General features: G+C 38.2%; 1 protein-coding gene across 2 annotated transcripts; it reads right to left on the reverse strand.

The window, feature by feature from the left end:
• On the reverse strand, nucleotides 1-26619 carry LOC139982576 (synaptojanin-1-like). Of its 2 annotated transcripts, none has more exons than XM_071995491.1 (22): nucleotides 26399-26619; nucleotides 25046-25132; nucleotides 24304-24577; nucleotides 23114-23339; nucleotides 22726-22871; nucleotides 21826-21922; nucleotides 20778-20947; nucleotides 20276-20357; nucleotides 18905-19057; nucleotides 17687-17852; nucleotides 16467-16655; nucleotides 14771-14873; nucleotides 14098-14238; nucleotides 13461-13653; nucleotides 12098-12256; nucleotides 11193-11358; nucleotides 10851-10932; nucleotides 8787-8990; nucleotides 7933-8011; nucleotides 6602-6770; nucleotides 5406-5863; nucleotides 1-2633 (listed from the first exon to the last, which is right to left on the reverse strand). In XM_071995491.1, exons 1-22 carry the CDS (start codon nucleotides 26523-26525, stop codon nucleotides 1617-1619), a joined length of 4488 nt encoding a protein of 1495 aa, XP_071851592.1. In that variant the 5' UTR covers nucleotides 26526-26619; the 3' UTR covers nucleotides 1-1616. The 2 variants fall into 2 exon arrangements, 1 of the variants encoding a protein (XP_071851592.1); XR_011798206.1 differs by lacking the exon at nucleotides 1-2633 and adding an exon at nucleotides 4156-4893 and having other exon boundaries at nucleotides 5023-5863.
• Nucleotides 26620-26713: the final 94 nt, after the last annotated feature.

Below are 26713 nucleotides of genomic sequence, written 5' to 3' on the forward strand. Positions count from 1 at the left end.
TAATTTGGTTTATACAAACGAGGTTTATTGAAATATCGACATATCATGATGACATCAACATACCAGGATTAATTTAACAGACATGATAAACCAAGATCAACTCTGCTTCATTATTCATGACCGGAAGTGCATCAGTACCAAGTTATCATTGAGCTGCATTTACGAAAAGTTACGATATAATTTTGATCTGGTAAACATTTTGATCATGCTGGACAGGCAGAAGCCATTTGATCAAGACATTAGTTTGTTTCTTACTGAGGGCAAAAGAAAGAATGTATCATATCTTTGGTGGTAAATTTAAATTTCTACATATGCTTAAAAAACAATTTAAAAACAAACAAAATTTTAAGATAAAATTAAATTTCTACTAAATCTTAAATGTAATAAAAGTAAGTGTGTTGAGACTCCTAATGACTACATGCAAATTCATGTATGATGCAATATCAGTAAAATTAGAGCCACCATAATTCGGGGCCGGGGATGGGGGGGGGGAGGGGGTCACCTGCCCTCAAATTATACATTTAATAATTTAGTACCCAGGGCTGGGCAGCAGTTTCCCTGACCCCACTCTAGCCGGGCCTAGATATATCAACAATTTGAGGCAATGATTGACAAAATGACAAGGGCTGCTATTCTTGAACCATGTTTCAAAGCTAGTGTAACACCATACAGGCTACATATCTCGCAATCTTCACATAATATTCTAAAACATTGGTCAAAATTATAAAACATTGGGCACAAGTACAAATCAAGTCAATTTGAAGCTGGAAAATATGATATCTTTAAATATGATATTAAACACAAACAAAATTGCACTTTTTCTTGCACACTTGTAAATGCATCTTTGAACATGTACATTGGGAAGCTATAAGAGAAGTATTAAAAACATTCAGTTGTAGGATTCTTTGAATATATTGAACATCATAATTGGTTACTTCTGCTCCATATGCATTCATTAGAAATGCTAGACACACATGTGTCCGGTTAATAGACCTGCTGGACAATTATGTCCGGTCAATGGACATGCCAGACTAACGTGCCCAGTCAATGGACATGCTGGATACATGTGTCAGGTAAATGGACATGTCCAAATACACTTGTATTCAGTTAATGGACATGCCAGACAGGTGTCCAGTAAATGGACATGCCAAACACTTGTCTTGTCCACGCATGTCTGGTCATTGGACATGCCAGTTACACGTGTGTCTGGTCAATGGACATGCCAGATACATATCAGGTCAGTGGACATGCCAGATACACATGTGTCCAGTCAATGGACATGCCAGATACACGTGTATTCGGTCAATGGACATGACAGGTATGTGTCCAGTAAATAGACATGCCAGATACGTGTCAGGACAATGGACATGCTCGATACATGTGTCCGGTAAATGGACATGCCCAATAAACATGTGTCTGGTCAATGGACATGCCCAATACATGTGTTTGGTCAATGGACATGCCGGATACACGTGTGTCCAGTCAATAAACTTGTATCTCTTTACACCACTCTATTTATGTGCACCAGACAACTATAGCATTTCTTCATAATCCCTGGCTCTTTCCTGACAGCCTCTTCTGAATCTATTAGTGATGACCACTACTGCAGTACATCTTCAGGGCGGGGGTGGATTTCTGGGTGGAAGTTTTGGTGGTCTGCCAACTGGAGGGACAGACACTGGGATTAAAGGAGCTGGTAGCTGAGGAACCAGAGGTACAGTTACATCTCCAGAGTCACTGCTGAAGAGCAAGTCAATATCTGTCAACTTCTGTGAAGATAATGAAGATCCTGGAGGGAGTGTCATAGATCTTTGCGATGCAGTTTTTCTTTTACCAGGAGGCACTGAGGGCGCTTTTCTCATCGGTCTGTTGACAAATTTTGTGTCTTCCGTTGTTCTCTGCTGCGCTGGTAAAGAGTCGACGGGCTGGTAGCTATTGACAGCTGAGCACCTTTCCAGGGTGTGCCCTTTCCTCACAGGGAGTTGAGGTACATTTTCTTTACTACCTTGAGGAACATAGGAATGCGGCTTTGAAGGAGAAGTTTCTGCTCTAGAATTCTGTCTCTTAACTGGTTTTGGAGGAACAGATCTAGGGGGACCTGTTTCTAATGGCACTCCCTGGACTGGCGGAGGTGAACTGACCGACTGAGTTGATGATGATGATACTATTTGCTCTTCTGAGATGACTTTGGAAGTTCTACGAGGAGGCAGACGAGGCATCTCTCTATCTGATGTGCCCTCCGATCTTGGTTGCTTAGCTGGAAACGGAGCATTTTTGGTCTGTGATGTGACCATCCTGCTACCGACAGGAATGAGTGTACTTTGCGGTCTAGGGCGTGGCCTAGGTGGTGGCATTGCTGATGCTTCTATTGTGCTCCTAGGTCTAGGCTTGGGCTGCAAATTTCTTCTTGGAACAGGCTCAGGGAGCTTTTCAGCTTTCTCATTCTCTAAATTTTGCTTCTCCTCGTCAGGACTGGAAGAGGCAGAATCTCGTTGAGGTACGATTGGACCACCCCCAAAAGGCACCATACCCAACCGTCCTAAAGCATCCAATGCCTCCTCTGTGGTCTTGGCATGTACCTGATGTTTGATGTCATATGGGTTGCTGATGTCATTATCAGGGACAGAAGCAGGCTGGGCACAAAAAAAAAACAAGGGAAACAAAATGGACAATAATAGCCATGCAAAGACAAAGGCAACAAAAAAAGAAATCACATAGGTTAGTGAAGATGTAGGAACGTACAGCATACTAGGATAGGTTCAACAGTCATGTGATGCTGCTGTGATTACAATCAGTATTCACATAACAGTTCACCACACGCTTAATATTGCTATTCTATATGCGTTCACCACACTAACCAGCACACTTAACATTGACCATATGAGATAAGAATATATTTTATGAAGCTCTTCTATAGCGTTCACCACACTAACCAGAACACTTAACATTGACCATATGAGATAAGTATTTATTTTATGAAGCTCTTCTAAAGCGTTCACCACACTAACCAGCACACTTAACATTGACCATATGAGATAAAAATATATTTTATTAAGCTCTTCTATAACGTTCACCACACTAACTAGCGCATTTACCATTGACCATATGAGATAGGAATATATTTTATGAAGCTCTTCTATAACGTTCACCACACTAACCAGCACACTTAACATTGACCATATGAGATAAGAATATATTTTATGAAACTCTTCTATATAGCTTTCACCACACTGACCAGCACACTTAACATTAACCATATGATCGAGATAAGAATATATATTATGAAGCTCTTCTATAACAGTTCACCACACTAACCAGCACACTAAACATTGACCATATGAAATAAAAATATATCTTATTAAGCTCTTCTTTAGTGTTCACCATCACACTGCAAGGAAAGCAAGTAATACTATACAATACTACCATAAATACAACTATTTTATATGGACATAACTAAACAATTCGATCTGCAACTTTCTTAGATCATATATTGGATGAAGGTGATTGCCAAAGTTTGTGTGTGTCTTGGAATGAGTAAACATGTCCAGAGTACTGTATTACACACATAGAGACTAATGAAGATGAAACATCGTAAATAATGACAACAGCAACAACAATAATAGTACTAATAATATCATAGAAAATATACAACAACAATGTTGTTTATGATTTGTGATAATCTACATTGATAAGTTTAAATACTTTTAAATGTTACATTCTTCAAAATGATAAATATGTGAAATAAATACAGTATCTTATTTTCCCCTCAGTTGATCCGTTATGCCCTTTCTCAATGCTGTTACAATTTTCAAACAGCCAATGACGTTAACACATTTAGCACTCATTTAGCACACATTTAGGAGTGTTAGCTCAGTGGTTAACGCCGATGCCTTTCAATCATAAGGTCCCCGGTTCGAGTCACTCCAAGATTAATGTATGTCGTCCAGTTACAGAGTTGTTGACAATTGACATTCATTATCATTAAATATGAACTAAGAGACTGCCTTCTGTCATCTTGCGGCTTTGATAAGCGAATGAGGCTTCTTCACAAGTTCCTGCTTGCAGGAGGATCTAAAATACATACATACATACAAGTGGGGCTTGCACATTATGATCTGAGTGGGGGTTTGACAATATGATCTGATCCTTTATCTGATCTGATCTGATATGATATGATCTGATCTGATCCTGCGGCTTACATGTTACAATCTGATCCCTCAAGTGAGCTCCTAAATACTAATCTGAGCCCTCAAGTGGGTGCTTAGTGCTTGCTAAATATCTAATCCACATACCAAGTTGTGCAATTCTTTAGTACATCTGCACTGTGGCTGCCTAACCGCCAAACAGGCCAACCTTTGGACGCTATATTATATTGTCGTTCAGTCTTAATTGAGTGGTATTTACAGTACTGCTAATAATGATTTGAAAGACAAGCAGCATGGAGGTGGTTAAAAAAAAAACAGATACTATCGGGATAAAATATAAGCCATAACATGGTCACTGTAGCACCAAGGTATATTTACATAGTTTTAAGGTTCGATGAGAAGAGAGTAACACAGTGATGAAGAAGAGGTGTGTATAAATGAGATAACAGACCACATAAATGTACGATAGTTTTAAAGTTCTATGAGAAGAAAGTAACACAGTGAAAAAGTGACACAGTGAAAAAAAACAGATACTATTGGGATGAAATATAAGCCATAACATGGTCACTGTAACACAGAAGTATGTTTACGATAGTTTTAGAGTTCTATGAGAAGAGAGTAACAGAGCGATGAAGAAGAGGTGTGTATAAATGAGATAACAGGCACTCATATATATATACGATAGTTTTAAAGTTCTATGAGAAGAAAGTAACACAGTGAAAAAGTGACACAGTGAAAAAAACAGATACTATTGGGATGAAATATAAGCCATAACATGGTCACTGTAACACCAAGGTATGTTTATGATAGTTTTAATGTTCTATGAGAAGATAGTAACACAGTGATGAAAAAGTGACACAGTGAAAAAAACAGATACTATTGGGATGAAATATGAGCCATAACATGGTCACTGTAACACAGAGGTATGTTTACGATAGTTTTAAAGTTTTATGAGAAGAGAGTAACACAGCGATGAAGAAGAAGAAGTGTGTATGAATGAGATAACAGGCACTCATATATATATACGATAGTTTTAAAGTTCTATGAGAAGAAAGTAACACAGTGAAAAAGTAACACAGTGAAAAAAACAGATACTATTGGGATGAAATATGAGCACTAACATGGTCACTGTAACACAGAAGTATGTTTACAATAGTTTTAAAGTTCTATGAGAAGAGAGTAACACAGTGATGAAGAAGAAGAAGTGTGTATGAATGAGCTAACAGGCACTCATCCCCAGAGCAAATCATCTTCACCTACCCTGTAAGAGATATTAACAGAGCCCTCGTCTGAACCTAACCCTCCTCTCGGAGGGACTGTCCTCTCTGGTACAACTGGTCGAGGAGGAACCGGTCTTGGTGGTCCACTTGTTGGCCGAGGAGGTGGCCCATCTGGTCTGGGAGGCCGTTCTTTCCTCTGAGTCATGACTCTCTCCTCCTCCTCCTTCAGGGGTTCTTGCCGGTTCATTTGGGGTCTTGCAGGTGGCTTCAGTCTCTGGACAGGTTGCGGCGGTGCTTGTGCTACAACTGTCTCTGTCTTTGCAGTGGGTCTTTTAGCGGGCCTTGGTGGGGCCTTGGCGGGTTTACTTGGTCTGGGAGGTCGCTGAGGACCCTCGTCTGATGGAGATGGAGTGTAGCTGCGAGTTGCAGACGGCACCAGAGGTGCAGGAAGCTCAGTGTTTACATCTAGGCTTGTATCAAACATCTGTAATTCTTCATCTGGAGTTAAAATATGGAAAAATGATGGACGTAAGTCTCCAAACCAAGTTTATGGTGATAACTACAATGACAGCAGAGAGTATATAACCAGGTTTGTGGTAGGTAATGAACAGCAAGAATATGTCACATCTTGCATTTGCTCTAGGATTTAACTGTCACATCCTGTATTACTCTAGGATTTAACTGTCACATCCTGTATTGCTCTAGGATATAACGGTCACATCCTGTATTGCTCTAGGATTTAACTGTCACATCCTGTATTGCTCTAGGATTTCACTGCCAAATCCTGTAGTGCTCTATGATTTAACTGCCAAATCCTGTAGTGCTCTAGGATTTAACTGTCACATCTTCCATTGCTCTAGGATTTCACTGTCACATCCTGCATTTGTTCTGGGATTTAATTGTTAACTTATTACTGAAAGCTATCATTGTACATAACAATTAAAGCCAAAAGTATTTTCAGCTACACCCAGCATCTATAAACACATTACACAATGTTACATCAATCATTAGAATTAATTTGGGTTGCAAAAAAGGAAACATATTGAGAATTCCAAACAACATCAAAGAACCATATGCAGTTTTAGCTCCTGCTTGAGATTGGCCAAGTAACAGATTTTAATTTCCAGTTACTTGAGAATGGTCAGCTAGTTCCAACAGTGACTCTCTCCAAGGCAAACTCTCTGAATGCTGTGGTCATGATGTCCTTACATCACACCCAAGGTGATTCAAACTTACCATCAATATCAAAGCTCATAGAAGGAATATCAAAGCTTTCTCCCAGAAGTGACGAAGAGATGGGATTGAACAGCCTCTCTGTGTTTGGTGTGAACATGGCAAGTTCTTCCTCCAACTGCTGTTTCCAAGCTTCATTCTTTAACTTGACACTGAGAAGTTTCTGACAGAGCTAGTTCCGCCAAACAGAATTAGAAGTAAAAAGAGAGAATTACTGCCAAAATCACAATATTAATAGATTTATATATTAACTCTTCAGGGTTGTTTATGACAAAAAATAACAGCTGGCTATCATCAGTGCTAAAGTTAAGACCAGTTCATCAGGTACCTTCTACCCTCTTAATCTAAATCCAACAGAAATAAAACCATTTATCTCCTTTTAGTTCTAATCCATTGTTCTGACGCCCAAAATATTCCTGTGAATGATTCTTAAACCCTGCTTAAGAAAGGAACATAAAGCAATCTCCCTTTATGGCTTTAGTCTACCATTACAACAGACACATGAAAAAAAACACCTCTCGGAATGTAGCTTCCATAGACTTCTTTATTTCGTAATCAAGACATAAGAAGCAAAGCCTGGTCTGGCCATGAACTAAAGTTAAACAGAGGTACATAAGGCCTAAGTAACTCACGACCTATTAAGGAAAAAGACCTTTATAACAATAAAAACTCCCATTTTGTTTTCACCAGAAAACAGAAACACATGATAGCTGTATCATAATGACCAGCTATGCATGCCATGATAGCTGTATCATAATGACCAGCTATGCATGCCATGATAGCTGTATCATAATGACCAGCTATGCATGCTATGATAGCTGTATCATAATGACCAGCTACCCATGCTATGATAGCTGTATCATAATGACCAGCTACATATGCCACTGAACACTTAATTTGCATACTGAAAGTATAAGAATCTTTGTCACTACTTGTCATGCTTAAAATGAAATGTATAGGGTTATTTTCACTAGTCGAAGAATGGCAATCGAATAAGGGTAATCGAATAACGACTAATTAGCATAATATGCAAGGCGTTTGGAGCGCACCAACAGTAACTGCCAAAACGTTTTGTTATGGAGCGAGGCGTCCTAAATAAAACAATCGGTCTACTATAAAGTATGAATGATTGAAACACATGCTCCTAATTCCAAGCATTGCTTTCAGGTTGAGTGGGATAATGGAATGGGTAACGTGGTTTTGGAACTTCACTTCACTCTGAGCATCTAGGCAGAGTAGGGGGCGGTGTTTTAGGCAAATGTCACGCAAGCATTATAGAATGATACCATTCAATTAGTGTTAGAGTTCATATGGTAAGATTATCAGTGTATTACCTCTATCCCATCAAACTTCAGAGCTTCCAGGGCATCCCTTCCATCTCTGAATGTCAACACCATTGTATCATTGACAAACCTTAAAAGATAAGAAAAAAGAACGAAAGATGGACACTGTGCAGTGACCTGTCGTGGATTCTGCATTGTTTACCTCTCAAATCCATACAGAGGTTAACTTTAAATTATTCTTGCATTTTAATAACAACAATTATACCATAGCTGTGCAAAGCTAAATGTCAGGATCCGTTACTAACAAATCTGACAGAATCTGGTCATTTCTTGGCCACCTGTAAAGCTAATGGACCTGTCCAATCATCCTCTACCTGCAGTAAAGGAATCACTGTTAGGAAACGTCTTAATTCTTTCTTACAGAAAAAATAGACCCTACAGGAATGTATTATGACTTGCAGAGTGAGACTGCAAGAATACACTTTATAACTCTAACTCAGTCAACTGCACTGTAATACCAGTAGCAGTAAAAGTACTTCAGACCCAGACTCCACTGTAAGACCAGTCCATACAGGCTCCTGCAAGAGTACTTCAGACCCAGACTCCACTGTAAGACCAGTCCATACAGGCTCCTGCAAGAGTACTTCAGACCCAGACTCCACTGTAAGACCAGTCCATACAGGCTCCTGCAAGAGTACTTCAGACCCAGACTCCACAGTAATGACAAGCCTTCTAGAGTATTATTGATTGTGTCCCTGACATACACAAACATGTTTGTGTAAACCATTGTGAGGACTCACTTTACTAGAGTAACGTCTCCACATCCCAACATGCCTTCTAGAGTATTATCGATTGAGTCCCTGACATACACACACATGTTTGTGTAAACCATTGTGAGTACTCACCTTACTAGAATAACATCTCCACATCCCGACATGCCCTCTAGAGTATTATCGACCATCAGATCATCAAATTCTTCACCATTGGGTAGAGAAATAATAACGGTTCCGTCAGGAGGACCTTGCTGGCAGAATATGTCATGGTAGAGTGTCTCTCTCTTCTCTTCGTCCACTTTAAGGACTTCAATTTCAAAAATGGCGATTACTGGTCTACAGAGAACAACGGTACTGTGTTAAACTCCTAGCAGCAAATTGAGCAACTATGACAGATCAATGGACAATATCTTTGAATTTATTACTTTGGGGGACAGTTTTAATTGGGTGAATGAAGGAAATATAGAGCAATAACATAATTGATGCAGTAACATTTTGAAGGAAATTGCAATAAGAGCACAACATTTTAAATAACTTTGGCAATGTGAACAATTGGAACTGCAAGTTAATATGCTGGTTTTATATTTTTGTATCATGTAGCTATATAGTAGTTTGTAGCGTTATGGGGATGTAAGCTATGTATATAACTACCACTACATAGTTCTTGTTTACTATAGGTATAATTAACATGTGGGTACTGCAGGTTAATATGCTGGTTTTATATTGATGTATCATGTACCTATAGTAATTTGTAGCGTTATGGGCTGTAAGCAATGTATATAACTACCACTACATAGTTCTGGTTTACTATGTATATAGTTAACATGTGGGTACTGCAGGTTAATATGCTGGTTCTATATTGTTGTATCATGTAGCTACAGTAACTTGTAGCGTTATGGGCTGTAAGCAATGTATATAACTACCACTACATAGTTCTTGTTTACTATACATATAACTAACATGTGGGTACTGCAGGTTAATATGCTGGTTTTATATTGTTGTATCATGTAGCTATAGTAACTTGTAGCGTTATGGGCTGTAAGCTATGTATATAACTACCACTACATAGTTTTGGTTTACTATACATATAACTAACATGTGGGTACTGCAGGTTAATATGCTGGTTTTATATTGTTGTATCATGTAGCTATAGTAATTTGTAGCGTTATGGGCTGTAAGCCATGTATGTAACTACCACTACATAGTTCTTGTTTACTATAGGTATAATTAACATGTGGGTACTGCAGGTTAATATGCTGGTTTTATATTGATGTATCATGTACCTATAGTAATTTGTAGCGTTATGGGCTGTAAGCAATGTATATAACTACCACTACATAGTTCTCGTTTACTATACGTATAATTAACATGTGATAACTGCAGGTTAATATGCTGGTTTTATATTGTTGTATCATGTACCTATAGTAATTTGTAGCGTTATGGGCTGTAAGCAATGTATATAACTACCACTACATAGTTCTCGTTTACTATACGTATAATTAACATGTGATAACTGCAGGTTAATATGCTGGTTTTATATTGTTGTATCATGTAGCTATAGTAATTTGTAGCGTTATGGGCTGTAAGCCATGTATGTAACTACCACTACATAGTTCTCGTTTACTATACGTATATAATTAACATGTGGGTACTGCAGGTTAATATGCTGGTTTTATATTGTTGTATCATGTACCTATAGTAATTTGTAGCGTTATGGGCTGTAAGCCATGTATGTAACTACCACTACATAGTTCTCGTTTACTATACGTATAATTAACATGTGGGTACTGCAGGTTAATATGCTGGTTTTATATTGTTGTATCATGTACCTATAGTAATTTGTAGCGTTATGGGCTGTAAGCAATGTATATAACTACCACTACATAGTTCTCGTTTACTATACGTATAATTAACATGTGATAACTGCAGGTTAATATGCTGGTTTTATATTGTTGTATCATGTAGCTATAGTAATTTGTAGCGTTATGGGCTGTAAGCAATGTATATAACTACTACTACATAGTTTATCATTTACTATACGTATAACTAATATGTGGGAACTGCAGGTTTCATTGTAGTGTGGTCAGCATAGAAACAAAGCCAATTTAAACTTACTACATCAATGGACAGAACATCTCACATCTCAACTGTGCTTACTTTGAAGTTAACATTTTGTATTCAACTAACACTACACACCTGTGGTCAGATACACGAAGCTCCGCTCTCCCATAATGCAATATGTTTCCTGGATCCCAATTAGAAGTAACAGCTTCAAAATCTGAGGATGAAAAATACATACATCATTATGATATCCAAAATGTAAGCAGAACAAGAGTAAGGGTGATGCATTCAAGTTTTGTGGATCACATCAACTAGCGAAAACTAACCCGGATCACACCAACTAGAGAAATGCAACCTGGACCACACCAGCATAAAATTGGCTTCGTTGTCAGAGGGGAACCATACTGTAACAACCATTTCACCTTTGACCTATAAATACTTGTATGGACACTACAGAATTAAGAAGTAAAGTCCCACCTTCTGGCCCATCCATTAAGTAATCAGGAAACTTTCTCCTCCAAAGAACTCGATCAGTCCACGCAGGAGTCCTGTTCTTCTCGCTGGTATCATAATCGTCAGAGAAGACGTCGTACTTGTAGGTGGGAGCAAACTGGATGTTACCCTCATTAAAATCTTCAAAACTCTACAAAATATGAATAAGTAAGAAACAAACTTTACACTAGAATATGCCTCACTGTTCTCCAATATCATTTTCTCTTCCATACCATCTGGTGGAAGGCAACAGTTCTTTTGGCAGTATATCTATTTTGTTGGGAGGCCCCCCCCCCAAAAAAAAAAAAAAACTTAGTCGCTCAAAAAATGAAAAATAAACAATGAAAAAAATATCTATCTTGTTGGGAAGCCAGTGGTGATTTTGGGATCAGCTAGCCATCTTTCTTAGAAAACTTATATGGTACTACATAAATGTCACAAATATCAGCCAACATTTGTGACCAACCCGTCACCCAACCCCCCCCCCCACCCTCAAAAAGTAAAATAAAACACTGGCAAACAAACTGTTAAGAAGTAAAACCAATGACACATAATCATGCAAGAGAATGTTTTATAAGTTGCTGTAACATTGTGGGTAAAATGAGATGCCAGAACTAGTCTTGGCTCCTATAACATTTAACACCCATCCATCTTTATATCTGATGTTGTTCTAATGTACTGGGTAACCTAGGCTACTATAACATTTAACACCCAACCATCTTTATATCTGATGTTCTAATGGACTGGGTAACCTAGGCTTCTATAACATTTAACACCCATCCATGTTATCTGATGTTCTAATGGACTGGGTAACCTAGGCTTCTATAACATTTAACACCCATCCATGTTATCTGATGTTCTAATGGACTGGGTAACCTAGGCTACTATACCTCTCCTTCTTGCTTGGATATCAGAAGTTGGTCAAATAACTTGAGGTCCTCATAGTTGCCACTCTGTATGCTGTCTTTCACTAATTCATTTTCCATATCGATACGATAGTTGAAGTCTCCACACCAAAACACGTAGTCATGAGAGAGCACACCACGACCCTGAGGAAGAAAAGCAGAAATGTCTAAAAATAGGCATATTTTCCATCAAAATTGTTCAAACTTCAAGTGCTGATTTTCATGTCGGGAAACTGATGCCATAGTGACACTGGAGGTGAGATACCCAAAAAGATATCCTGGGCTCTAATGCTGTATGACATCACCGTGACCCTGGAGGTGAAACCTTGTTAACTTCACTTTGCTAGGTTTCCTGCTAGGCTTTAAGCATATTGTACAACACCTCATTACAGGACAGACTACTATGGTAAAACACAGTGGTACTTTGGTAAGAAAGGTATTGCAACAATTAAACCAGCTTTTGCAAATTTATAAAACTGTTAAACACTGTTGCATATTTAGCTGAAAACCACATCCTTGGCGCAATATGTATTATGGAGTCAACACCTGGTTGCATATTTGATGCATGGACACAGATCATTAATCCAATGTGGAAAATTACGTAACTTACAAAACTGTTGAATATGATAAAATTGTAAATACAGAAACAATGGAAATATTAGAAACAAATATGCCAAATGTGATCACACTTCAAGGATACACAATTATCAATATTATAATAGCAGGCTAGTATTTGAAGAACATGTACGATGATGCCTTAGCAGACAAACTACTACCATTAATTAACTGGAGTAAAAAAGGATGAAAAATAACTTTAAATTCAAGCAAGTATCGAGAGTAAGAATCATGATATTGTGAGGTCTTGAACTGACAGGGTAACTCTAAGGCAGTGGTTCTAAAACTTTATTGGACAACCGCCCCGTTCGACCAGGTTGAACTGTCCCAATGCCCCCTACCCCCTCCCCTAGACTTCCGATCAGTGACCAGCTCAAGGAGTACCCCAAATGACAGGCTAAAATGGTGGCGCTTATAAGATACAAGAGAAGCTCTGCTACACAATAATCCAAACACGAAAGAAATTGAACCTAGCGGTGGAGTTATTGAATTTCTAATACCATCTTTGATTTATTTTGGGTCACAAAATGTATTGTTTTTGTTTCCAGACCTCCTGGATGCCTTATTGTGCCCTAAATAGCTGCAGTGATGTGTCGTAATCGCCAGGGGCCCCCAAATCAGTGCCAACCCCCCCACTCCTGTGTACCCCGAGACTTCCCAATGCTCCCGGGGGGGGGGGGGGGCGGCAGGGACCACTTTGAGAACCACTGCTCTAAGGTTAAGAAATGATTACCATGGGAAACACCATCTTTTTGGTTATCTCTGTGTAGTCTTCATTCCTATCCTTAACTTGGGATTGACCAGCTGCAAAGTGACCGCACAGGAAGCATAAGGACGTCCCATGAAGGATGAAACGGATACCGACTGCTCCCTTATTTCCGGCTTTCCCACCTAAACCAGTCTTCACAGTCTGAACAGCTACATCCCTACATAGAAATACAAAGGGACATTTCACTGAATCTTTGTCAAACCAGAGATAATGTCATTGTAGCTTTATTGGTGATTTAATGCCAAATGTATCTCTGTTCTAACATTTAAATATACCAATGGCAGCAAATATAACCATATCAGGACAAAAGGTGCCGATTACATATATTGTAAAGGACCCAAACATATCAGTGATACAGATAACCTGAGGATTAGATGCACAGTGTATGTGTATAATGACTCAAATCCACATACCTTAAATCCCAGCAAGGAGTTTAACTCTACTAGACTCCACTCTAAACAACACACCTTATATCAGCAAGGTGTTCAACCCTACTATATGCCACTCTAAAACAACACACCTTACCTATACGTCAGACACACAAATAACCACCCTACATCAATTAACCACATCCAAGTACTCTGAAATTTGGTGAACTAACCTGATAAATGGGGCCAGATGAGGACGGATGAAGATGTAGAGACAGACACCGACAAGCTGCTCGCACACGAGAAGGACGTATTTATGATCTCTGGATAAAGTCTTCTGCAGTTCCAAGCCCCACACCCTCTGATTAGAAAGACTAATAACAGCAAACATAACACAAAAGTTTTACCATAAGGGTTAAGAAAACAACACATCACACCCAAGTCCAATAAACTTGTCAAACTTTCTAAACAACAAATGTGACTTCCCAATTTAAAATGTGTAATTAATGAGAAAGGCACATCAAACCTCTGTAAGGATCATAATGGTTGATTTGTCTAGCTCTCATGAGGTGATTTCCAAACAAGACTAGAATATGACACTACATGGTAACCACCAATATAATATGCTATCTGTATACATATAACTAACAGGGATAAGCCTGGGGTACAAACAAAATCACGGATCTTTGCAAACATTGCGGTATAGGCTCCAGTTTTCGAAGAAATGACTTTTAACCTCTCATGTAATGAATTTATCAGGTAATAAAATAATAAAAAGATCCTAATATAAAAAATTACTCCAATGTTAAGAAATTTTTATCCAACAAATAGCAACTGGATAATGCCAATTCAAACAGTGACCCCAACCCCCCCCCCCCCCACCCCCTTCAGTAGACACAATATTACCTTGTGACAAGAATATTTCCAGCATTTAGGTCCACCATTTCCTCAAAACCAATTGCAAAAATATCACTAGGTACGTCAAAGTCAACTCCTTCTGCAGAGCAACCTGGAGAAAGGAATCAAAACAAATGGAGAAGGGTGTTACAAAATTAGCAAACCAAGACAATTTAATAAAGGCCCATAAAATCAAACTAGCCTAGATGTACTGCACAGAATTAGGTAGTATTAGCATAGTACTATAATTAATCATCGTACAGTTAAACTAGCCCTATATACTGCACAGAGTGACAGCACAGTACAATAATTAATCATCGTCAGAGCCCATATAATTAAACTAGCCATATATACTGCACAGTGACAGGTTGTATTAACATAGTACAATAATTAATTATTGTGAGAGCTCATGTAGTTAAACTAGCCCTAAATACTGCACAGAGTGATAGCACAGTACGATAATTAATCATCGTGAGAGCCCATACAATACAACTAGCCCTATATACTGCACAGAGTTACAGTTAGCATAGTACAATAATTAATCATCTTCAGAGCCCATATAATTAAACTAGCCCTATATACTGCACAGAGTGACAGGTTGTATTAACATAGTACAATAATTAATCATCATAGGAGCCTATACGATGAAACTAGCTCTATCTACTGCACAGAGGGACAGTATTAGCATATTACATATGGATTAGCATATTACAATAAGTAATCAATAATTAATCATCTTCAGAGCCTATAGATATACTGCCACAGAGCGAGAGGTAGTATTCATATCACAGTACAATAATTAATCATTGTTAGAGCCCATACCATAAAACTAGCTCTAAATACTGCACAGAGTGACAGGTTGTACTAGCACAGAACAATAAAGTATTGTGAACAGGATGATGAAGAACTAGAAGATGCACGACTATTTCCTTGGAAACTCTTGAAATTATTTTTCATTTCTCAGGATAAAGAACAGCATTGTTTAACCTTCAAACTGAATCTTCTGGTCAGTTCCAAGAACTAAGAGGTGAAACACCAGGGCCAGATAAGTTGAGGAAGCTGGATTTAAAGCAGCATTTTGCTTCCTTTTCTATGATTTTTCCCAACCTCACTGACTCCACTATGCCATAACGACATACATAACTAGCTTATCTATTTAAATCTTACTTCAAATGGTGGCATAAAAGTCGAAAATTTGCAACTTTTAACTTCTCCAAGATATTTCCGTTGGGATCCCAATAAACCTCGGCCATAATATGAATATTTAAACACTACGAACGTCATTGACCAATACGTAATACAACACCATGCCTTATTTGTGTACAGTCTATATGGCAGTTGTACAAGGGAGTTCCATAACAACTCCCTGGTTGTACCAACGCAAAGTCTTGAATCTATTTTTAGCAACAGCTCATACTAAACCTGCATCTCTGATTGGTTGAATTCAAACTAGTGGGTTTGGGGGAACTGTATGCGTTTAGTTTTAAATGTGGAATTTGTCATGGACACTCTTCTCATTATCTGCAAATATCCTTAATTACTCGCCAATTAACGTTGTTGGCAGGGAAAAACTTGGCTAACATCTTAGTTTGCTGTTTTGTGATTGATATATGTAAAAAACTTGATGGACATGTCAAAAAAGTAGAAAACAGCGACAAAACGCGAACTGCTGCTTTAATTTAAGTAGTGCTTGTCCTGTACTGACCTTGACCTGTTTCACTGACACCAGCAGGGTTGTCTAGCAACCAATCAGATAAAGACTCATTTTTGTGGGCTATACTCCTGAAATGCCGACCACCATTAACATTCCATGTACCCACAGAGATCCTCATATTAGCCTTGCTTGTAAACTGCGATTCTTGTTTACAAAAAGTCCGCAAAATTTCCGGAGAAGCTGAAATTAGAATGAAAAAAGATTGATGAGTAGTAATAGCCAATACTACTTGTACAATCAGTATCTATGCTCAATGGTTGACTTTGTGCATAGTTGAATATCCCCTGACAGATGTAGAAAAATTTACTAAACAGATTTAGCTATTAAATGGCCATAAACCACTCTGAAATATGTGGCCCTCAAAATGAGGATCAGTGATTGCCCATCTAGACTCAGACCATCGGCCAAAGTAAAGTTATACAATGATTAACAACTATCCGTGATACAATAATACGATAAACTGAGTAAGAATAGCAACCATCCCTGATGTGAATGGCCATGATTTAGATTAACCCCCAATCAACACCCTTAACTTAGATTAACCCAAACAACACACATGACTTAGATTAAACCCTGTCAACCTACAACCTTGACATAGATTAACCCTTCCACCCTACACCCTTGACATAGATTTAACCCTTCCAACCTACAACCTTGACATAGATTAACCCTTCCACTCTACACTCTTGACATAGATTAACCCTTCCACCCTACACCCTTGACATAGATTAACCCCTCCAACCTACACCCTTGACATAGATTAACCCTTCCACCCTACACTCTTGACATAGATTAACCCTTCCACCCTACACCCTTGACATAGATTAACCTTTCCACCCTACACCCTTGACATAGATTAACCCATCCAACCTACACCCTACTTAAATTAACCCCCTCCCCAACCTACACCCTTGACATAGATTAACCCCTCCAACCTACACCCTACTTAAATTAACCCCCTCCCCTACACCCTTTTCTAACATCACTCTCCTCTCTCTACCTATATGAGATTCGTGGTCAGCTCTTAGTTGAATATATACTCCGCACACAGCTTTCCTAAGTTGTATTCTCCCTGGAACCGAGAGTGAAACCAGCAATCTTCTATCGCTTAATAATGAACATTGAGGTAAATGTTATACATTAACATGCTACCTTATATTTATTGATATAGTGTTATTCTAGCAGGTTTGTCAAGAAGAGGACACAATTACCATGTAAATGACTCTTTGGTAGCAAGCAACTTGATTTGTCCGCAATGTCACCCACTAAAGTACTGCCGAGGAGAAGCACATCAATTGCTTCCTGTTTGCTGCCATCAAAGAAATTACTCTGAATAGTTCGAGAGACAGAGCGTGCTCCATCCTTTAATTTGCCGGCCTTTAATAAAGAATGAATAGAGGCAATACTAGATATAGACTACAATGTATAGATCTTAGAGGCCAGCCTTTAAGAAAGAATGAATAGAGGTAACTTTTACTGCCTTTAGAGGAGAAATAAACCCTAGTTTTTTTTTGCATCCATTCTTACGTTTTGACAGATGGTCTTTCCAGTAAAAGCAAAAGAAAAGCATAAAAATCCCTTCTTTGAGGTGAAAAAACGATTTGAATGTAGTTCATGTGTCGCGCCATTTTGTTTGAATTGAGCCAGTTCCCGGATGTATCGTGACGAAAGCTGGCCGCATCGCGGATTTCAAGACAAAATCGTTGCCAATCCCTAAAATAATTAGAATTGTACTATCAACAATAGTAATGAATAAAATATTGATCAAAAAATATCTTTTGTCTTTATTGATCTGTAAAAATGCTTAAAAAGTGTGTGAAATTTGTTATTGTAACGAGTATCAGTAGAAATATAAATTTTGGGATCTTTTCCAGGATTTGATTTTAACGATTTTTGATTTTTTTACTCAGTCCTAGCGATAGCGTTACTTACGTCCATCATTGCACTCCAATATACTGTCGAGCAAATATCTTCAAAAAAGAAAATGGAAGCCTTTGGATTGGAATCGTATCTTTTCGAACCAGAATATTCAGAGGAAGAACTGAGACATGAAAAGATGGTAATTTTTACCAGCCTTTAATAAAGAATGATTAGAGGTAACTTTTACCAGTGCTACTGTATTACCGATATCTACAATGTATCTTAGAAGATGATTTACAAATACATTGTGCTCTGGCTATGTCCACACACAACATGTGTGTGTGCTAAGCCCTCATGTATACATGTACATACATGTACACACACAATGTGAAGGGCGGCAACTGAACTCCATAGTCAAGAAAATGAAAAGGAGGTTCATCACGCAACACTTTTCGCAAGCCTGTAAATCTGTAATCTTTTTTCACCCAGCTAAACTGTATACCTCCCTCTCTCTGGCACAAGAAGAATCTACCTTTTAAATGAATATTCATGAATATTCATAGACCTACCGTTGTCTTTCCATCTAGGGCTCCAGTTCCAGCATAGATTTTGCTAATGTGGTGTCCATTGGCTGACCAAGTACTCTTATAAACTTCCTCAAACCTAGCAGCAAGTTGAGGCTTTTCTAGTAGACCTAGGCAATCAAGCTGCTTGTCTAAAAGCTGTGGATGAAATAAAAGATAAATGGTAAATGGTTAGTTTCATCTAAAGTCCCATGGGTGTGGATGATGGAACTCAAATGCACCCCCCCCCTGCCTTCCCTCATTAAGTCAAAGTAGTGAGAAAAGGTTTTTCCTTACTTTAAAAGTAGCTACTAAATTGATTTTTAACTAGGCTCAAGTTTTTACTGTTAACAAATAACATGCTAATTACTTTTATTGTAAACCAATAGCAGCTTAGTTAGTTGGAGGGTTACTCTTTGTTCCTCTGTTTTTGCAGGTTTCATGACAGTTTTCTAAATGATTGCTCGAGTAATGGAGTGCTGATCTTGCACGGTCTGTGGTTATGTCTTTCATCTAGGACCAATCAGATTTTTTCATTTGCAGAGTTCAGACCTGATTGACCAATCAGAATGCACGACAGAGCATGTAGGATATTGGTGTGTTAACTCTTGCATCGCTGCATTGAAATACTGTGTAATGTTAAATAAAATCTAGTATGAACTATTTAAGCACAACTACTAGACTACACGGCAAATTTCCAAAAGATCAGCCAGCAATTGTAGAAGATGTCTGGTTTGCTCTAAATTGGGTACTTTTAAAACTTGGACATATCTTATCTATTTGTACAGTTGTTAGATTGATCATCTAAAAGGCATCACTACTGACTCTGCAACCCAATAAATGGCACCACTACTGCCTCTGCAACCAACCCTCTAAAAGGCACCACTACTGATTCTACAACCAACCCTCTAAAAGGCACCACTACTGCCTCTGCAACCAACCCTCTAAGAGGCACCACTACTGCCTCTGCAACCAACCCTCTGAAGGGCACCACTACTGACTCTGCAACCAACCCTCTAAAAAGGCACCACTACTGACTTTGCAACCAACCCTCTAAAAAGGCAACACTACTGACTCTGCAACCAACCCTCTAACATGCACCACTACTGCCTCTGCAACCAATCCTCTAAAAGGCACCACTACTGACTCTGCAACCAACCCTCTAAAAAGGCACCACTACTGACTTTGCAACCAACCCTCTAAAAAGGCAACACTACTGACTCTGCAACCAACCCTCTAACATGCACCACTACTGCATCCGCAACCAATCCTCTAAAAGGCACAACTGCCTTTGCAATCAACCCTCTAAAAGGCACCACTACTGACTCTGCAACCAACCCTTTAAGCTGTTATCTTGTTGTTATATTGCTTGATTACCTGGAATCCAAAGAAGGACTGGACTGTGTTGGTTCTATCCAAGCAGTCTAGGCAATTGCTTCTAATAGTACCAGTTTGAGTTCTGAAGATAAATATGTAAAAAATATGAATAGAAAAAACTTGAAAACTCAGCTCACTTAGATGGTGACTTAGAAGGAGCTTCACAATAATACTGCCATGCTCCCTTTAAAATAGAATCTACATCTGCCGCAGCATGTAGATAGCTGAGAGAAGGTGACAGAAATTGACAGAACCAACAACCCATTCTATCCTCCAGGCTACTTCACTGGCCATTATGAGCACCCCCCCCACCCCCTTCCTTCATCGGGTCCAGTCCAATAAATGAGGGAATAGCTAACTGTGGATAGCTGAGGAAAGAACAAAGGCCACCCACAGAACCAACAATCCCCTCAATCCTTAAAGCTAACTTATTATGGACAGTTAATAAGGTTTTAGCATGAAATTGTTACTATAACTTTCCCATCCCAGTGTTGATACTTACTTTACAATTTTCCCTCCATCATGAAAGAAGAAATCATGAGACTCCATTTGCTTGTACACAGTTTTGTGTAGTTCTTTTAAGTTCTCTGTTTTACCACCTCTACACTTCTGATGGTAGTCAAAGAGGACAAACTGAACGTCCTGAGCGTGTCTTGAAGCTTCATGGTGTCGCTGTTACCAAGGAAACAACATTAATGTCATTGCTGATAAACTACTGTAGGCACTCACAGCTATGTTATTCAGGGATATAACAGCTTCAAATATGATAAAAGGGAAAAGTTTTAAAAAATGCAAAGGATAATAACATGTTGACCATCTTAATGACTTTACATCTCTTACTAGTCTGTGATGTTAGCTCCACCAGCTTATCAAATATGGAAAAGGTTCATTTCAGAATTCTCACACCAATTGAAATTTAAATCCATCTAATAACTTCCTTATGCTCATGATGTTTATATCAATGATAGGTAGATACTGTACAGTAGCTTCCAGCCATTATCACAAGTTACTTAAATAGTGTCTACCAAACACTATGAAGATATCCTCCTCTCATGTGTCTAGCAACCATTTATCCTCTCAGGTGTATATTACAAACATAAATTTATCCTCTCATGTGTAGAGCAAACATTTATCCTCTCAAGTGTATAGCAACCATTTATCAATATATCCTCTCATGTGTCTAACAAACATAAATTTGTCCTCTCATGTGTGGAGCAAACATTATAAATGTATCCTCTCATTGGTCTAGCAAACTGTTCTATTATAAAACAAGGAATATACATCCTTTTACATCTTCTTTTTGTAGAGCAAACATTATAAAATTATCCTCTCATGTGTCTAAAAAACATTATAAATTTGTCCTCTCATGTGTCTTACAAACATTATAAATTTATCCTCTCATGTGTAGCGCAAACATTATCAATGTATCCTCTCATTGGTCTAGCAAACTGTTCTATTATAAAACAATGACTGTACATCCTTTTTCATCTTGTTTAATGTTACTTGCAAACATTAGGAATTGACAATAACCGCATGGAAGTTAGACTGACCTGGAACGACTTACTAAGCATATCTTCACCTTCTTTCTGTCCCAACAGGTTAACAATCACCTGCTCTCCATACTGTGTCTTCATAGCTTCTAAATGCCTGATGGGAGAAATGAAACATCATGGAGATTTAAAAACCATCACCTTAAAAGATATAATTCAGTAATTTATAATAAAACTCAAATAATGATATCATGATAATATAATGAAATAATGATAATAAAAATAATCAATTACAAGGGTTTCATCTACCTCCTCACAAACCTTGACCGAACCAAATGACAATGTTTATCTTACCCCTTTATTACAGTTCTAATATGAACCTTAAAAAAAAATCAATGTTTGGCTTTTTAGCACCCGTCTAACTCCCTTTCTCAAACCTATGTTAAGTTATGATTTCCCTTTCACAAACCCCAACAAACTTGTGTGATCCTCTTAGCTCCACCCAGATACCCCATGATGTGTGTCTTTGTGTTCCCACCTACTTGCTTCTCACTGACATTACAGTATGCATGACAATCTGCCTTTGAACAGAAATGGTGATCAAATTAATATGACTAGATTGCTAATACAGTAACTGTAAGTATTGGCACATGCTTCTTCCTGAACATGCTTATATATCCCCTCTATTGCCTACTGCACTTTCAAACTAAATGCATATATGTACAGTCAATGTAACCTAAACATGTAACCCATAGTAACAGCAAAGTTCGAATGCACACACTGAATGGCTGATGAACACACTGAATGACTGATGAACACACAGACTGAATGACTGATCATCACACACACACACAAAACGGCTATTTCCTGTTAATAAACTTTGCTTGATCATGTGACATGCAAGTTAATCTATTTTTTCTCAAATTGAATGAGTTTGTGTTAATTCCATAATAGACTCACTTGTAATATGCAGGAGCAGATGTCTCAAATCCTCTTGACATCTTGACTCGATGGTTTCCCACCTGTATACCTGGCTGTTCCCAGAATAATGGTACTGAGCCACGTGTCTGTACATAGGAAGTCACTTTGTCACCCAGGAAAATAACCTATAAAGGTGAACAAATCCTGACATTTTTACTGATTGGTACTCACACCTAATAAACGTTCACAATCACAATACCTTTAGCAGTCTAGTAAATTTTTCTATAATCAACAGATAACAGCTCTTTTTATCTTAAGTGTTAAACTACTGTACTACCGACCTCCTCTTCTGCACAATCTTTCAGCCACAGCTCGCAATCTATGCTACTGTATGCTATCTTCAATATATATAGAAATTTAACCTTACCTGCTCAGTTTCACAAAAGTTTGCAACATGGCCGTCATCATTTGTTCCTCGGACATTGAACCTGGTGCCCGCCCTCTCACAGCTCAACCTGGATATCAGACATGCTTTAGCCTGTTTGGTCCCACAATAGATGGTGCGAATCTCCACACCGCCACACATGGCCACTAGAAGCCAATCCAAGCAAGCCACATTGTGCCGGCTTAGATGGAGATGGAGAGACCGATTCCTGCTCAACGAGAGAATAGTAATCTGAATCATAAGATGTGAAGTTAACTATAAGCCTAGAGATATAGTATTATGATTTACCAGATATTACACATATGGAACACTTTTCTCTGCCCAAGTTAACTTGATTGAGACATATGAACAAATGATTTGAGAACAAAGGTTACATACTGCACAACTGTTATTATGTACAGCGATGGACTACACTGTCCAACATAATTTTCTACACAGATAGTAGGTGTAAACTGAATGTTGGATGAAGAATCAGGACAACCCAGGTACTGTATTATGTGTACAGTAGGTAAGTCTTTTTTTACTGACGTCACACTTGGCAATTTGTGCAAAATAATTGTGTTCGTCGAATGTTTGTGAACCAGCACATGGATCACCATCATTGATTACCTACATATGTAGATAAGGTAACAGTGGTTATTATTCAGATAAGTCAATACAAACAATGATCCAGCATTGTTACCAATGCAGGATTCTGCATCCAGGAAGCAATGTTTAGCCAGGGACGCAAACCCTTCAAACTGCTTGCGCCCGGCAGATGCAAACTATTTAGTAGAGAAATAAACCCCAAGTACACACACTCACGTCTCTAGAGGCCTATGCAAAACATTTAACAAAATACATTATTGAATGAACAACATTGTTTCTTTCTCTTAAAAAAAAACCACAACTTCTTCTAAAAAAGGCAAAATTTCCTCCAATCCTACAGTTGATTGAGAGTGTTTGAAAACAAATCAACAGTAAGGTACAGGGCTAACAACATTTTCATTACAGAGATTTCATGACAGAGATTGTCATACTCAAAAAAGTCAATGAATGATTTGCCAAATTTCCTGTGATTTGATTGACTTACTAACTGCAGACATTCTTGCATCTGTAGTGGATAATCAGCACTCAATGAAAAGTGTTCCTCATTACTTCATTTTTTGCTAACTCTAAATTAGAGTACTCACCAAAAAAATCTGTTATCTGTGACATGTTTCTGTTCCTGCCTTTGGGCACACAAGCTGAGATCAAAGGTTGCCCCGGTGCTTGACCAAGAAAAGTAGAAAGTCCCAGAGCTAAGGAGCTTCTTCAGCTCTTGTATTCTTTCTTCATCAGAAGCATCATGTCTCAGCGAGAGGAAAGATGTGGCAGTGATACGGAATATTTCGCTGTCATTTATCTTGCCAACTGACACACATCCTGTTACCATGATCAGGTAAAGAATACAGGTACTGTCCCTGCCTAAGAGAAACATGGCATAGCTTTGTAACCACCTTCAATAATGATACATCATCTAAATATTCTAAAAAAATAAAGTATGTTCGTGACTGACTTAAACTGATCATCAATAATAAATGTTATAAATTTTCATGTTTACTTACAATGTACTACAGCAACCACTGTTTGTGTAGCAAATTTTGGGTTAACAAACTTTGCCATATTTTTGAAAGTTAAGTTAAGGTTTTATGTCAAGAAGGTGTAGTACTGTACGTAATTTGCACAACTTTACAGTTGTATACTTTCCTAGTTTGTTATGTGATGCAAGATACTGATAAACCAGTTCATAGAACAGTATGAACAAATTATACCTGAACCAATTAAGAAAGTAATGTACAGTAAGATGTTTCAAGAACATTCCTGAACCCAATGAAGAATTACTTTCAATTTGTAACTGAAATAAATGTAAAGACTGTAAATCCAACTATTTACCATCTTTCAGCTTGAGAACCCCAAGACAGCCATAGGCATCTAGTAATTGTACATACTGCTTCTTCAAGACATCTGTCTCTTCTGGTGCTGAAATGTCAATTTAAATATTACAATCGATAAGAAACAGGATATAGGAGCTAAGACAGAAGAAACTATTAACAAACTACATAACTGCAAAAATTCCTGTATATAGGTAAATGGGTACTAATTTAGAATCCGTACCATCTCTACCCCTTTAATTCATTCCAGTGAATCATTCACGCGACGCACCTATTCACTGACTAATATTCTATTGATTTGGGAGACAGAAACCAAGCGAGCACACACGTTCAGTTGTTATTCTGCCGATTCGAAGTAAGCTATCCCATTCATGTGGTACGGATTCTAAAGTTAGGCCGGTAAATGTAACAGTTAGAATATGTCTGATGTTTTGTTCCTAACATCTTCTTCAGAGCCAAACTGAAACCAAATGGACAAACAACTAACTTGGACCAATGTCAAATGAATAGAATAACAAAAGACTGATAGAAAGGAGGTGAAACAGCTTAGGAAATGAAAGGGCCACAGATATGTGCAGACGGATGTAAAATTGACCCACATTGATACACTATGCAGGTATTTATGTTACTACACTCTTGATCAACACGTCTTTAGGTTTAAATAGTTTGCTCAGTATTCAGTGACAGACTGCACTACTTACCTGTACTGTAATGTTTAGCCTTTACTGTTTGAAAACATACTTACATGATGACAAATAAATCATGTTATATGTACACAATTTAAAATTAACCTATGTAACTCCAGTGATAAACTGAGCTTTGTATGAAAACTTTATCAAATTTACATTATTCTGGATAGATCTAAAACTTTGGGAATGATCAGAGAAAATACTGTATGAAATCTAAGGACAAGTCCAGGAACAAGTTTGATCTGTGCATGGTCCATAAAATCAGAGGGCTGACTCCAGAAATCGAGGACGTTTGGTCACCTTAGTTAGGCTTACTTAAGTTAGTTTGCCTCTAAGGCATGGCCTACGTAGGCTACACCCAGGTGGGCTTGGGCTGGGCCTAACAGTAACTATCAGTAGGCTACTGTGAGGCCAATTTGCTGTTCAATTTTCCAAATTTGATCGAAACTTGAGGATCTGTTATCAGGATCATCCTTTATTAATTACCATTGCGCTAGGTCTTTGACCGAAACAGTGACCGATCATCTACTTTAATAGTATTAGGCGTAGCCTACTAGTACCAGGATATAGTCCTCTGTGGAATTGAAATTGCCGCAGTAGGGCCTATACTTAACGTTAGGCTTAACGATAATTATATCATTCAATAGTGATAGGCTATCACCTACCGAGTATTGCGACGGCATCAGACTCAAATAACAGTGTTTCCTTTTTCCGCCTGGATTCTAATATTACTGAGTATGGTTCTTTAACTTTGTGGTATACTCTGAAAGACTTTCCAAAGCTCAGAGCCATGACAATATATTGGACTAACCCTACATTCGAAGTTACAGGATCGGAGCAGAGAAGGCCGGTTTTATTTTTTGATAACGCCCCCTAAATCTTCGCCCACAGTAATGTGGCTTTGGAGATATGCTGTCACATTTACGGAATGGCTCGTTTCGATAAGTGTAACTACCGTACTTGGGCAATCTACCGTAGTA

Source organism: Apostichopus japonicus, chromosome 16 (assembly GCF_037975245.1).
Source record: "Apostichopus japonicus isolate 1M-3 chromosome 16, ASM3797524v1, whole genome shotgun sequence".
NCBI classification, from domain to species: domain Eukaryota; kingdom Metazoa; phylum Echinodermata; class Holothuroidea; order Aspidochirotida; family Stichopodidae; genus Apostichopus; species Apostichopus japonicus.